The 14,080-nt window shown below is 43.8% G+C and overlaps 1 protein-coding gene across 1 annotated transcript in view; it reads left to right on the forward strand.

Moving 5' to 3' along the window:
* The first annotated feature begins 379 nt into the window (after nucleotides 1-379).
* LPCAT3 (lysophosphatidylcholine acyltransferase 3) overlaps nucleotides 380-14,080 on the forward strand; it is a 39,154-nt gene continuing 25,453 nt past the window's right edge. The window contains exon 1 of the mRNA XM_077759080.1: nucleotides 380-592. Within this exon, the coding sequence (XP_077615206.1) occupies nucleotides 442-592 (151 nt within the window). The 5' untranslated portion in view covers nucleotides 380-441. The remainder of the gene's footprint in view (nucleotides 593-14,080) is intronic.

A 14,080-nucleotide genomic window follows, 5' to 3' on the forward strand; every position in this document is an offset into this window, starting at 1 on the left:
GACTCTCGCCTGCTCCCAGCTCAGCCAATGGGAAGGCAGCGCACGAGCCGGCCGGACACTCGCCCGCCCCGACTCCTCCCCCAAGCCGTTAGAACCCACTTGTACAATCACCTCGCCTCCAGCTTTAGACTTTTCCAATCGCAACTCAAGTTCGCGATTCCAAGCCCCGCCCCCCGGCCTGCCCCGCGTTCATTCTCGGCGGGAGTCACCTTTGCTTTACAAACGTTCAGACCCGCCCTCTGCTTACCTTGCTGGGTTAGGCCCCGCCCCCTGCCCGGACAGGCCAATAGGCGGAGGGGCCTGGAGCCACTGGGCGGGCCAGCAGCCAATGCGCACGCCGTGGGCGGGCTCCGGGCCGGAATTGGGGGTGAAGCTACAGCGCTGTGCCCACATTCGGGGCGCGCGGAGCTGGGGGGTCCCTGGGGGACGCCCGGAGCTAAGATGGCGTCTGCAGCTGAGGGGGACGTGGGGACAGTGGCGGAGCTTGCGAGGGTGCTGCGATGGGGTTTCGAGGAGCTGAGCCTTAACAAGTTGGCGACGTCCCTGGGCGCGTCGGAACAGGCGCTGCGGCTCATCATCTCCATCTTTATGGGTAAGGACCCTCCTGCCTCGCTCCGCCCCCTCGCGGAGTCCCCGGGGAATAGGGACGTGACCTCCCCCACTTTCCGGAGCCACCCAGGAGGGCTTTCTGGGGTGCGGATGTGGATCCTAAATCACGCCAACCAGCTATCGAAAGGAAGACAAGTCTCTCGAGTCTGGGGGTGTCGTGCCCTCTGAACCTCTTCACCTTTCACTTCGACCCCCTTTCAGAAGGATCCCTTCTGGCCCCTCATTTGGAGCCACCACCGTCTCATCATGCCACGATCTACCCCGTGTCCCCACGACCTATCCTTATTTGTCCCTCTTCTGAGTTCTACTCTGTGTCCATGTGTACTGCTGTCTGTTATTAATATCAACTCTCACACATGCGCGCTTCTTGTGGTAGGCAAAGGCCCCCTAACTTAGGTATTAGCTTTATGGGCCCGTAAGCCCCATATTCTATACTTCCATATTCGGAGGCTTTTTCTGCATTGCCAGCTTCCATTATACTTCTCTTTTCTGTCTTGTTTCTAATATTTTCTTATGCCATATTGATTCCCCCGCCCTTAACCACTCACCTGTCATTTACCCTGGAATATTATTTTAATACTGGGTTTGGGAAACAGGACTGACAACCCTCTTAAAAACTATGCTACCCCAAGCGTTTATTACCCATATGGTTCAAAGGATGTGATGTGTCTGACTTTATGTCACAACAAGCTATATTATAACTGGTTTATGGGCTTTTTTTTCACTGCATCTTTCCTCCATGGTTTTTAAGACATGGAAGCAGCCTGGCAAAATGATTCTTTAAAAAAGTGTGGACTTGGAAGGCAAGCAAGTCAGACCCACCTCTGCTGCTGCTTGCAAACTGTGGGACCCTGGGGAAGTCACTTAACCTCTCTGGGCTTCCATTTTCTTACCTATGAAATGAAAATAAGGTGTACATAATAAGACTGCTGTAAAGCCCTGTAAGAGTTCAGAGGTCAAGATCTGATGCATAAATCTGTGAGTAGTTGGAAGGTTTTATGAAGGTTATGGGACTTCAGGGGGGGGGCGGGGCGATCTAACCAAACAGCTCCAGGACAAGAGCAGATTAGAGATCAGAGTCATAAGAAGTTTGAGATAAAAGTTGGGCAGATGTGCCCTAAAGCTAGAAAGAAGTTTGTAATGTATCCAGTAGTCAGAGACATTGACATATAATATCACCTAAGGGTGTTAACTGGATCTAGATAATGTGAGAGGCATTAATTCGTATTTAAACAACCTTGGCGACTAATGTAATTGTTACTTGCCTTTTGCATATAAAACCAAGGTGATCTTCCTTTCTTCCAACTGAAGGTCACCTTTTCCCTCCCTCGTAGAATTGTTAAATTTTAGAGGTGAAAGGGACCTCAGTGTCTCTTAGATCTAACCCAGATTTATCAACATTCCAATCTAGGGTTCTTCGCACCACACTGTCTTTGAACCTCTACTCCTTCAGCCTTGTTTCTGACCCAGTTATTTGTTGGGGTTGTAATTGGCAATTAAGAGTGTTTACATTCATTAGTTTGGAAGCTCACTGTTGATTTCTCAACTATAATTAAGACCGTAACACAGGTAGCAACAAATTATTAGGGGCAACCTGTTAAATGGAGCTAGGGCTGGAATTAGGACTTGGAATTTGCCCCTTTTTTGTGGACATATTCGAATACTGCCTGTATGTTCCTGGTGGGCTACTGCTCTGTAGGTCCTGGGGCGTACAACTGACTGGGGCTTTGTTTTCTCTGTGTCCTTCTCTCCTCATTAGGGTGCGTTATCGAGTGATAAACATTGGGTGTAACACATTGCCACACTCCTGAGGCCCCTGCCGGCCTACCATTTCCCAGCTCCTCCCTTCCTATCTCACAAGGGCTGTCACCTCCAGTAACTCCAGCCTTTCTCATGTTTATGTTGATGTTGACTTGGGGCTTCACGTTGCCTCCTGTGAGCCATAGCTCTTCCATGTGGGTAGATAGGGCTCTGTTGTCTAGGTGTGGATTAAATATATATATATATGCAAACACATTGATAAGCTTGTCACATGCCTGGAAGAAAGAGTGCATTCTGGTTGTAAACGTTTTCCTCACAAAGTTATGATCATGTCTGTTTATTGTAACCTAGAAACCAGTCGCCTTTCAGTAATGGAGTTCCTGGTTCCGGAACTCTGCTGTGGGGGGGACCTGGGATACTGGAGGAAATCCTTGTCAGAGGTACCAAGAAGACCTGTACTCCAAAATGACTTCTGACTCTCTTTCTACTACCTGAAGATTACTCTGGGTTAAAATCACTTAAATGCAGATACCCCAAGGGAAGAGTTAGGTATATCAAGCATTCACATTTGAGAAAAAAAAAATTTTAATGTTTATTTATCCATTCAAGAGAGAGACAGAGACAGAGTGTGAGCAGGGGAGGGGCAGAGAGAGGGAGACACAGAATCCGAAGCAGGCTCCATGCTCTGAGCTGTCAGCACAGAGCCGGATGTAGGGCTCGAACTCACAAACTGCAAGATCGTGGCCTGAGCCAAAGTCAGACACTCAACCGACTGAGCCACCCAGGTGCCCCAAGCATTCACAGTTTAAAGTATGAATAACTTTTAATTCGATAGTGTCATTGCTCTTTCTTAACATCTTTTCCTACTTACATTCTGTGTACTGATCTTGGGGTGGGACATAGATCATTAAAGCAGTAGCTTTCAAACCTTTGTGACTCAGACCCATGGTGAGAAATATGTTTTATATCCTGACCCAGTCCACATGTACATTTATATATGTATTTGAAACAAGAGTTTCAGGAAACAGTACTTATCCTTACATATGCAGTGCATTTTTCTGTTTTGTTTTTTAGTAGTGTTTATTTATGACCCGCTAAATTGATTTCATGACCTATTAATGGGTTGCAAGTAGGTTGAAAAATCCCTAGTTAGAGGCTGTAACTTTTAATAGTACTTTAAGGAAAGGATAAGTTCATAAGGACTAGAGCACTGGAGTATTTTGAACAGCCAGAAGATGCCATTAAAGAGATGTGTCTATGTTTGTCCTTTGGGTGATTGCAAGGAATTTGGTGGCAGATGAACTTTGCTATGTTGCTGGCACATACTACCAGAAAATATTCCCCCTTCAACAGCCGGGGTTTATCACTCATTAGGATACTTAATACCATGAATTTTTGCAAATAAACTCAACAAAATATGCCTACTGTGAGTTAAGCCCTATGCCTGACCCTACAAGGGCATTGGTGCAGGATGAGTAACAGTGCCAGGCCCTCAAAGGTACAGCCCGTAGCTAGTGGGGAGGGAATGGGCCTGAGATAAGTACTCTAATAACCACAATAAAAGGCAGAACTCTAAGTGCCATGAGACAGTTACAAAGGTTGATGAGATTGAAAGATTGGACCTTTAATGAACTTTGAAGCCTGAATAAGGTTCCAGCAGACTGAGATAGTAAGACAGAAGGAATGGAGTGAGCAAAGGGCTTGAGGTAGGAATGCGTGGTGACACGGTCAAGGACCAGGAAGTAGTCCACTTGGACTAAGGCAGGAGTTAAATAGAGAAGGTGTGGAAAGAAGACTGAACAGCAGAGCCTGGAAAGCCAAGGGAGGGGGGCGGGTAAGGGGAAAGCCAAGGATAGGGAACCAGTGGGTATTTGAAAGGGAGATAATGCGACCAGAGCTGTGTTAGGAAGATAACACAGCACACAGCGTAGGGTGATTTGAAGTAGACACAGACAAGTGGGGAAACCAATGAGGAAGAAGAATGATCTAGATGGTTCTGTTGGCTTGGAGGCAAAGTGGTTGCACCAAGTGGGGAACATAGGGATCTCACGTGAGATGTTTTAGGAGCACAGAGTCTTTTTTTTTCTTCTTTAATTTTTATTTGAGAGAGAGAGAAAGCACAAGCAGGGGAGAGAGGCAGAGAGAGAATCTTAAGCAGGCTCCACACTCAGCGCAGAGCTCCATCCTATGACCCTGGGAACCATGACCTGAGACTAAATCGAGTCAGGCACTCAAATGACTAAGCCACTCAGTCGCCCCCGGAACACAGAATGTTTTGAAAGGTAGATTCTGTATGCATGTTCGTCTACACAGCTGCTCATGCCAGAAATCCAAGAACCAGCCTTGCCACTTCCTTTATCTCTCTCCCCGCATCCCAGTCCCCAGGTCCTATCAATACCAGCTCCGCACTGTGTCTCAAATGCATCTACTTTTCTCCATCACCACAGCTGCTGACTGTCACCAGAACCACATGAGTAGCCTCCTGACTGGTCTCTAATTCTGTCCTTATCCCTCCCAAAGCACGGAGGTCTGCTGCTGTCCCTTTCCTGCTCAGAACTCGTTTTAATAATTTTTTTTTTTTTTTGAGAGAGAGAGAGAGAGGTTGGGGGCAGACAGAGAGGGTCCACGCTGAGCATGGAACCCAACGCAGAGCGCACAACCTAAGACTCTGACCCTGACCTGAGCTGAAACCAAGAGTCAGACACTCAACCGACTGAGCCACCCAGGCGCCTCTCACAACTTTTTAGCCACATGGCCTTAAGGCATTAAGCCCTCTCCTACCTCAGAGCCTGTGTACCTGCTAATGCAGCTGCCTAGAATTTTCTTCATTCATTCACCTGACAGACTTCTTTCATCTTTCAGGTCTCAGTTCAACTTGTCACTTCTTCGGAGAGTTCTTTCCTACCTGTTATTTTATATGATGTTCCCTGTTGCACTTTCTCATACTAACTGAAATTTCCTCTCAAGTGTATATTCCAATTTGTAATTATATATTTGCACATGAGACCAGAAACCATGTAAGTTTTGTTCACCACAGTATTCCCAGAGTTTAACAGTACCTGGTTTATGAAAGAGGCCCAAAAAGTATTTGGTGAATATGTGAATATATGAATGAATGCCTTGGCAACAGATTAAATGGAGGATAAAGAAGCAGTTTATCAGTCCAGATGGGACACCTGGGTGACTCAGTCAGTTAAGCAATCTGACTTCTGCTCAGGTCATGATCTCACAGTTCGTGGGGTTGGAGCCCCACATCAGGCTCCTACTGTCAGTGTGGAGCCTGCTTCAGAGCCTCTGTCTCCTCTCTCTGCTCCTCCCACTCTCTCTCTCTCTCTCAAAAATAAATAAACATTTAAAAAAATGCAATCTAGAGTACCTGGCTGGCTTGGTTGGTAGAGCATGTGACTCTTGATCTCAGGGTTGTAAGTTTGAGCCCCAGATTGCACGTAGAGATTACTTAAATAAATAAAATCTTGGGTTGCCTGGGTGGCTCACTCGGTTAGGCGTCTGACTTTGGCTCAGGTCATGATCTCATGATTCGTGATGTGAGTTCGAGTCCCGCATCAGGCTCTGTGCTGACAGCTCAGAGCCTGGAGCCTGCTTTAGACCCTGTGTCTCCCTCTCTCTCTCTGCCCCTTCCCCACTTGCTCTCTCTCTCTTTCTCTCTCCCAAAAATAAACATTTTAAAATGTTTTAAATAATAAGTAAAGAAAATAATAAATAAATAAAATCTTTTTTAAAAAAATTCAGTCCTTCTACCTGGGTGACTGGAAAGATAGCATCTCACAAATGCAGAGAGGTCAAGAGGAGTGTTGATACTGTTCAGTGCCAGCCGTGGTTTAGTTTTGGATTTGCTTTAGGCTCCAAGGGCAACTCCAGGTGTCTTAAGAGTTGTGAAACCCGGGGCGCCTGGGTGGCTTAGTCGGTTAAGCGTCCGACTTTCGCTTAGGTCATGATCTCGCGGTTCGTGGGTTCGAGCCCCGTGTCAGGCTCTGTGCTGACTGCCAGCTCAGAGCCTGGAGCCTGTTTCAGTCTGTGACTCCCTCTCTCTCTGACCCTCCCCTGCTCACGCTGTCTCTCTCTCTCCTAGAAATAAATAAAACATTTAAAAAAAAAAAAAAAAGAGTTGTGAAACCCAATCTTAAGTTCAGGAGAGAAGTTGGACTAAATATAGTGTCAGGAGTCAATATTGGCATCATAGTTGGATCAGGGAAGGAATGAAATGCCATGGAAAAGCTGATGCAAGAGAGAAGAGAACCCAGTTTTTGTTACCTGAGTATGTTAACATTGCTACCCCATGTCAATAATAACAATTGCTAGCATTTATTAAGGATTTGGTACGTACCAGACATTGATGTGCTCAACAATACCCCACCTACACCTGCCTATTACTCATGAGATACTTGCAGTGCTGTTATCATTGCCCTTGTGCAGATAGGAAGCCTTCAAAGGTTAAGTAACTTGCCTAAGCTCATACCTGTTTCTCCCCAACTCTAAAATCCCTCCTCTTTACCACCCTGGGATTGCAAACGGCGTGGGAGTGGAAAAGATAATGCCTTGGGTATCCTTGTCGCTTGTGTGGTTAAACCAATATATAATCAGCACATGAAATACCTCTCAGGGTCTGAAGCTGGAGCTGGCCAAATGGAGCAGATGGCCACCTGCTTAGTGTGAGTGCTGTAGTCTTGGCCATAACGTGCCTCGGCTATTAGACTGATCAGAAATTGCACTTAAAGAGTAAGGATTCATTCCTCAGAGGTTCAGGTTAGTATCACTAAGGTTAACAACCTTTAAAGTCAAAGTACCATTCAGTTCCCTTTGGATCAAAGTCAGGTCTGGCCATTCAGAACTAAATCTGTTATTCAGTGCAAAAAGCCTTCTTCAGGTAGCACTGAAATTACAATGTGAAGAGACCAAAGCCAAGCCAGATGGAAATTAAACAGCATTAACTAAACAGATGGGACTTTTGACCATACCAAGCAGGGTCCAGACCTTCTACTACTAAAAAATAAGGGGGTTGTCTTAGAAGTCCAGTTATAGTCTACATTTTTAGACTTTGTCTTTATTCTGATTCATAGCCACAGATTTTATCATCACCTAAATCTTCCTGTTTGGAGATTTCTTTTAAATATATTTTTCCAACTCCTTTTTATCTGCATTCCAGTATCTTACATTGTACAAAACTTCAAGTTTTGAATGCCACTATTACTCTTTTTTTTTTTTTAAGTTTGTTTATTTTGCGAGAGAGAGAGTGCAATGCATGTATGTGCTAACTGGGGAGGGGCAGAGAGAGAATCCCAAGTAAGCTTTGCACTGTCAGCATGGAGCCCCATGCGGGGCTCGAACTCAAGAACTGTGAAGTCATGTCCTGAGCCAAGATCGTCTGATCCACCCTGATGGTACAGAGCCTGCTTGGCATACTGTCTTCCTCTCTTTCTCTCTCTCTCTCCCCCTCCACCCCCCGCTTCCCTGCTAGTGCTCATGTGCTTTCTCTCTCTCAAAATAAATAAACCTAAAAAAATATTTGCAGGCACCTGGGTGTCTCAGTTGGTTAAGTGTCCGACTTCTGCTCAGGTCGTGATCTCCTAGTTCGTGGGTTCAAGCCCTGTGTCGGGCTGTGAGCTCTCAGCGAAGAATGAGAGCCTGCCTCAGATTCTATGTTTCCCTCTTTCTCTGCCCGCCCCCCTTGCTTGTGCACTTGCTCACTCACCTTCTCTCAAAAATAAATAAATAACATTAAAAAATACAAAACTCAAGAAAAAGAACAGCTCCATTAAAAAAATATTAGCCAATTTTTTTAAAAAAAAGAATCATTTATTTGCAGAGGCATCTGTAAATCTGGGCCCATGAGATGATGTGTACCAGCTAATTTAACAAAAATAATTATATACCCCCTGACATTAAATCTGTCTGGACAGCCATCAGAACTCACCAGATGAGTTCATTGCAGCAGCCTTTTAAAAATGGCATTGGTCAAAAAAGAAATAAAATAAAAATAAAAATGGGATTGGTCTTCAAAAAAAAGGCATTTTAGCTGAACCTTAAAGGTTATGGAAGATTCTAGTAAGGGAGAAGACGAAAGAGGAAGCTTTCCAGCTGCAGAAAATAATGAACATATCTGCAGAGATCAGAAAGAGAGAGAAAAATCTGAGGAACAGCAAGTGGTCCAGTATGACTGGAACAATTGAAGATCCATAAAGGAGTAGTAGAGAAAAACCTGACATTGTTTTGTGCATTGTCTTCAGACACACCTGCAGGCTAAATTCTGGATTAAATGTGTACCAGCTGTGTCCCCATAGACTAATTATTAAATTTCAACCACCCATTTCCTCATGTTCCCAAAGGCCAATATTACCAAAGAATTGAGGTTAAGGATTAAGCAGTTTATCTGATATTTAAATTGGATTTATTTTTTTAATGTTTTTTATTTATTTTTGAGAGAGAGAGAGAGACAGTATGAACAGGGGAGGGTCAGAGAGAGAGGGAGACACAGAATCTGAAGACAGGCTCCAGGCTCTGAGCTGTCAGCACAGAGCCCGATGCAGGGCTCAAACCCATGAACTGCAAGATCATAACCTGAGCCCAAGCCGGACGCTCAGCCAACTGAGCCACCCAGGTGCCCCTGGATTTAATTCCTAATAGCCAACAATACTTTGAAACCGAATGTGACATTTACATGAATTTTTAAAATAATGTAGTCATCAAAGAAATGTTTTATTTCTAGAGAACTGCTTAGGCCTACCCTTTGTGCGGATGCATTCATTCTTCTCCACTCTGGAAAAGTTTGAGAAGCTCATTAGGGTGTGAGGACTGAATGAAATAAAATGTGTAAACATTTGGGGCCCCTGGGAGGCTCAGTCGGTTAAGTGTCCAACTCTTGATTTCAGCTCAGGTTGTGACTTCACAGCTCCTGAGATCGAACCCAACATTAGGCTCTGCACTGATAGCACGAAGCCTGCTTGGGATTGTCTCTGCCCCTCCCCTGCTCATGCGTGCACTCTCTCAAAATACATAAACTTTAAAAAAAAAAAGTGTAAACATTTGACCAAGCCTAACCCAAGGTGGTTTTAAATAATTGCTCTCTTCCTTCCCTCAACAAATATTCATCTCCTTCCTTTCCAAGTAGACTCAGTGTATGGTCTTGGGACCCGAGGCGTGAGCACCCCGTACTGTCTCCTGGCTGGCACCCTAGGAACTTGTTGGAAATGCACATTCTTAGGTCTACCCTGGACCTACTGAAGACGGGGCCTGATGACCTGTGTTTAACATGCCCTCTAGACTATAGTGACCACCCTGAGGTTTGAGGATCACTGGTTTATTTCCTCCGGTAGCTTTCTGTGACACTTAAGGTCCCCGTAGTATCTTAAGCTTTTAGAAATGTCATACATATCCTGTGTTCTTTGGAACAAATGCTCTCGGATTCTAATCACTTAGTGTTCCCCATTTGCTAATGTCACTTGTTATTCTTCAAATATTATTATTATTACCAATCATACTGTTAATGTTACTATTATAACAATGATATTATTATATCATCATCTTCACTGTCTAACCAACATCCTTATCCCCACCATCTGTTTCGCACTTTTGATCAGAAGGTTAGAGATAGACGAGGTGGTTGTTTTTTTGCATAAGGTTGTTGGACTAAGAGTTCCGTCTTCCCTCTTCTGTCTTGCATCAGCACCTCAAGCAGTGTAGCGTTCTCCCAATCGATTGCCTCACGTTTTCCTAATCCAGTGGATAAACAGACTTGTAGTTCTAACTGAAAACTAGGTGCCCTACTTGAAGCTGTCCTTCCCAAGCACAGAGTTTTTAAGGTAGAGGTGTGTGTGTGTGTGTGTGTTGACATTTTTACAGCAATTGCTCAAGTCCACGGCCAGGAGATTTAGGGCCCACCTGGAGTTCTCTTAGAGAAGCAGTAATAGCTCCCTAGGGGCCTTCAAAGCCTATCTGTGCCTCGTGCAGCCCAAAAGATGTTGTATGCAGCTTTATTTCTACCCCGTTTTCAAAATGAGAAGAGTAGGGGGCGTGTAAGACACTAAAAATAAGGATAAGTAATTTCTGGATAAGAATTGCCTTGGGGCTTAAAATGGACTGGTTTTTAAATCCAAGTGCCTCTCTACTCAAGCACTGGCTTTGAACATAAAGTCAGATTCATTAAATTCTGGACACCTTGCACGAAATATTCTGTCTAAAAACCATATGTACCGAAATTGCTAGTAATGGAGGCTTCTGATGGAAATGCAGCTGCATTTTAGCTGTAGGGTCGTTCATCAGAAAGCGGGTAGAAAATCAGGCTGGAAATGACCAGACCCAGGTTTTGTTCTTGACTCACATGAAGTCACCACATCGACTATTTAAATGCCCCACTCCCAGCATGGGCTATGTTAAAATAAAAATAAAAAGCATTTGTCAATCAAAGATGAATTTCAGTACCAAGTATTCGTGTTGCTATGGGATTTTCATAAGAAAGGCATACATGGTCATTCTGCTGCATAAAATGTAAGCAGTGAGATAGTAGTTTTGTAGGCAGTTTAGTATAAAAAAAATAGAGGCTTCATATATATATATATATGTATATAGTATACAGATCTGAGGAGGATATGAAATCCCAGAAGGTTAGCGCGCTGATCACTGTATGTTTGTAAGTGCTGTGATTAGCAGTGGTGTCCGTGTAGACATGGTAAATGCCTTATAGTTCCTCAGGTCTCCGATTTCTGCTGTGACAGCAATTCTAAACTTAGATACACTTGCACTTGGACCCCACTCTAGATCACTGTCCATAAATACAAAACTTCTGTTTATAAGCCAGCAAGCCGAGGCCAACTGGAATGGTGCCCTTTAAGTTTCCTATGACATACACTTCTGACGAAAGTGAGAGAGATCGATTATAGAGTATAAATAAAGTGGGGCTCTGACTAAAAATACCACGCCATTAGTGCTACTAGAAATCCTCATTCTTTAGCCAAAGGATAATCTGACTGCACTCTTTAATTCTTCATTGATTCTTCTGAAAGAGTAGTCAACAAAAGCAAAACTAGGAACCAGATGCCATGCAATTATATTATTTATACTAAGAACCTAACATGATTACAGGGACCCAGATCATCATATTGCCAGAAGCTCCGAATTTCTTCAAGTTTTACCCTCTTGTTTTATATTTGTAAAGTATTTTTTATTCTAAAATATATAATTTTTAAATATTTTTAAAAAGTTTTTCCTAATCTTCAACTAATACTGAGATGGCTGATACAGAAAGAAGTTGATCATTTTTAAATCTTGTACCTCAAAGGATACTGCCAAGAAAATGAAAAGATAACCCACAGAATATGAAAATATTTGTAAATCATCCATCTGGTCAGGATCTAGTGTCCAGAATATGTCAAGAATTCTTAAAACTCAGGGGCGCCTAGGTGGCTCAGCCATTTAAGCATCCGACTTTGGCTCAAGTCACAATCTCATGGTTCGTGGGTTCAATCCCTGTGTCGGACTCTGTGCTGACAGCTCAGAGCCAGAGCCTGCTTCAGATTCTGTGTCTCCCTCTCTCTCTGACCCTCCCCTGCTCACTCTGTCTTTCTCTCTCTCTCAGAAATAAGTAAAACATTAAAAAAAAGAATTCTTAAAACTCAACAAGAAAAAGACAAATAACTCTTAAAAAATGGGCAAAGAATATGAATAGACATTTGCCTAAGGAAGACACATAACTGGCCAATAAGCACATAGAAAAATGCTCAACTCATTAGTCATTAGGAAAATGACAATTATATACCACTTCACACCCACTAGTATGGCTATAATCCAAAAACAAAACAAAACAGGAATAAGCAAGTGCTGGTGAGAATGTGCAGAAATGGAAACCCCCATGCGTTGCTGAACGGAATGGAAAACAGTGTAGCCACTGGAAAACAGTTCAGCAGTTTCTCAAAGTTAAAGTTACAGTATGACCTAGGAATTCCACCCCTGTTTTCTATACTCAAGAAAATCAAAAGCATACGTTCACACAAAAACTTGTACACAAATGTCCATAGCATTATTGTAATTGCCAAAAAGTAGAAATGACCTATGTGTCCACCAACTGATGACATGAATAAACAAAGTGTTCTATTCCTACAATGGAATATTATTCAGCCATAAAAAAAGGATGAAGTACTACTACCTGCTACAATGTGGATGCACCTTGAAAACATTATGCTCATGTTTTCATTATGTTAAAATTATGCTAAGAAATGGCCACCTTTTTTATTATTCCATTGGCATAAAGTGCCCAGAAAAGGGTCTCCTGGGTGGCTCAGTCACTTCAGCAGCTGACTCTTAATTTCGGCTTGGATCGTGATCTGGCCATTTCTGAGTTCTAGCCCCACACTGGGCTCTGTGCTAACCGCTCAGAGCTTTCTTGGGATTCTCCCTTTCCCTCTCTCTCTGCCTCTCTCTCTCAAATAAATAAACTTAAAAAAAAATTTTTTTAATAAAATACCCAGAATAAGTGGGGGCGCCTGGGTGACTCAGTCAGTTCAGTGTCTGACTCTTAATCTCAGCTCTGGTTATGATTTCAGGTTTCTTGCGTTTGAGCCTCACATCCGGTTCTGCCCTGATAGAGTGAAGCCTGCCTGGGATTCTGGCTCCCTCTCTCTCTCCCTCTTTCTCTCTCTCTCTCAAATAAATAAACATTATGTTTTAATGTCCAGAATAAGCAAATTCATAAAGACAAAGTAGATCGGTGGTTGCCAGGGGATGAGATGGGGGGAGTGAATTGGGAGTGAGTGCTCAGAGGGTGGGGTTTCTTGTTAGGGCAATGGAAGTGTTCCAGCATTAGACACTGGGGATGCTTGGACAACATTAAGAATGTGCCAAAATTCAGTGAATTCTACACTTTAAAAAAAAAGACGAAAGAGGGACTGTGTATGATCACAGGTAGAGCGAGAACCCAGCAATTAACACCTATTCAGATTCATGAGGACAATTACAGGATGCAATGCTGTTATCTTTCCTTCTGTTAGAATCTTAGATGTAAGAAAGGGTTTATTGTTTCATTTGCTAAAATACCTGCAGAGAAAAAAGCCTCACCTACCTTGTTTTTGTTTACAAAGATCAGATTTGGCAACCCTTAAACACTCAGAGAAATTATCTATCTTGACCAGCATTTGAGAGGAGTGGAGAAAGAACAGCTAATTAGCCACTTGGCCGTGTCACAGGGCAGCCCTTGGGCAACCCTAGGCCAGATCAAGTCACAGCAGGAGTGAGGGACCCGTTTCTCCACTGAAAATCGGTGCCATAAATTCAAGGGCAGGGGGGTGGGGGACACACACAGTACTACACACTAGTTAGACATTTTTGAGAGATAACCATAACCTGCAAAATCCAGAAAGCATTAAAAGTGGGGGGAGGGGAGCACTTCAGGTCTGTACAAGGGAAGGAAGAGGAGGATAACAGAAAGGGCAGGAAAGAAAAATAAGAGGCAGGAGGAGGGGTGGCCCAGTCACAGAGCAGGGAAGGGGCTGCGCTGTGGGAGCCCGGCCAGCCCACTGCTTCTCACTACGCCTGTAATGGGCCTGTTTTCCCAGGTGACAAACATCTTCGCTAGATGATTTCCACAGTCCTTTCCTCTCCTGGACTTAGGCAGATGCCCCTGAAACACGTAGCTGTAGCATATGAAATATAGGATACCTCACCCCCCACACACATACCCTGTGACCCCAGTCCCTCCCCCTCC

Source organism: Crocuta crocuta, unplaced genomic scaffold (genome assembly GCF_008692635.1).
Source record: "Crocuta crocuta isolate KB4526 unplaced genomic scaffold, BGI_CrCroc_1.0 scaffold72, whole genome shotgun sequence".
NCBI lineage: Eukaryota > Metazoa > Chordata > Mammalia > Carnivora > Hyaenidae > Crocuta > Crocuta crocuta.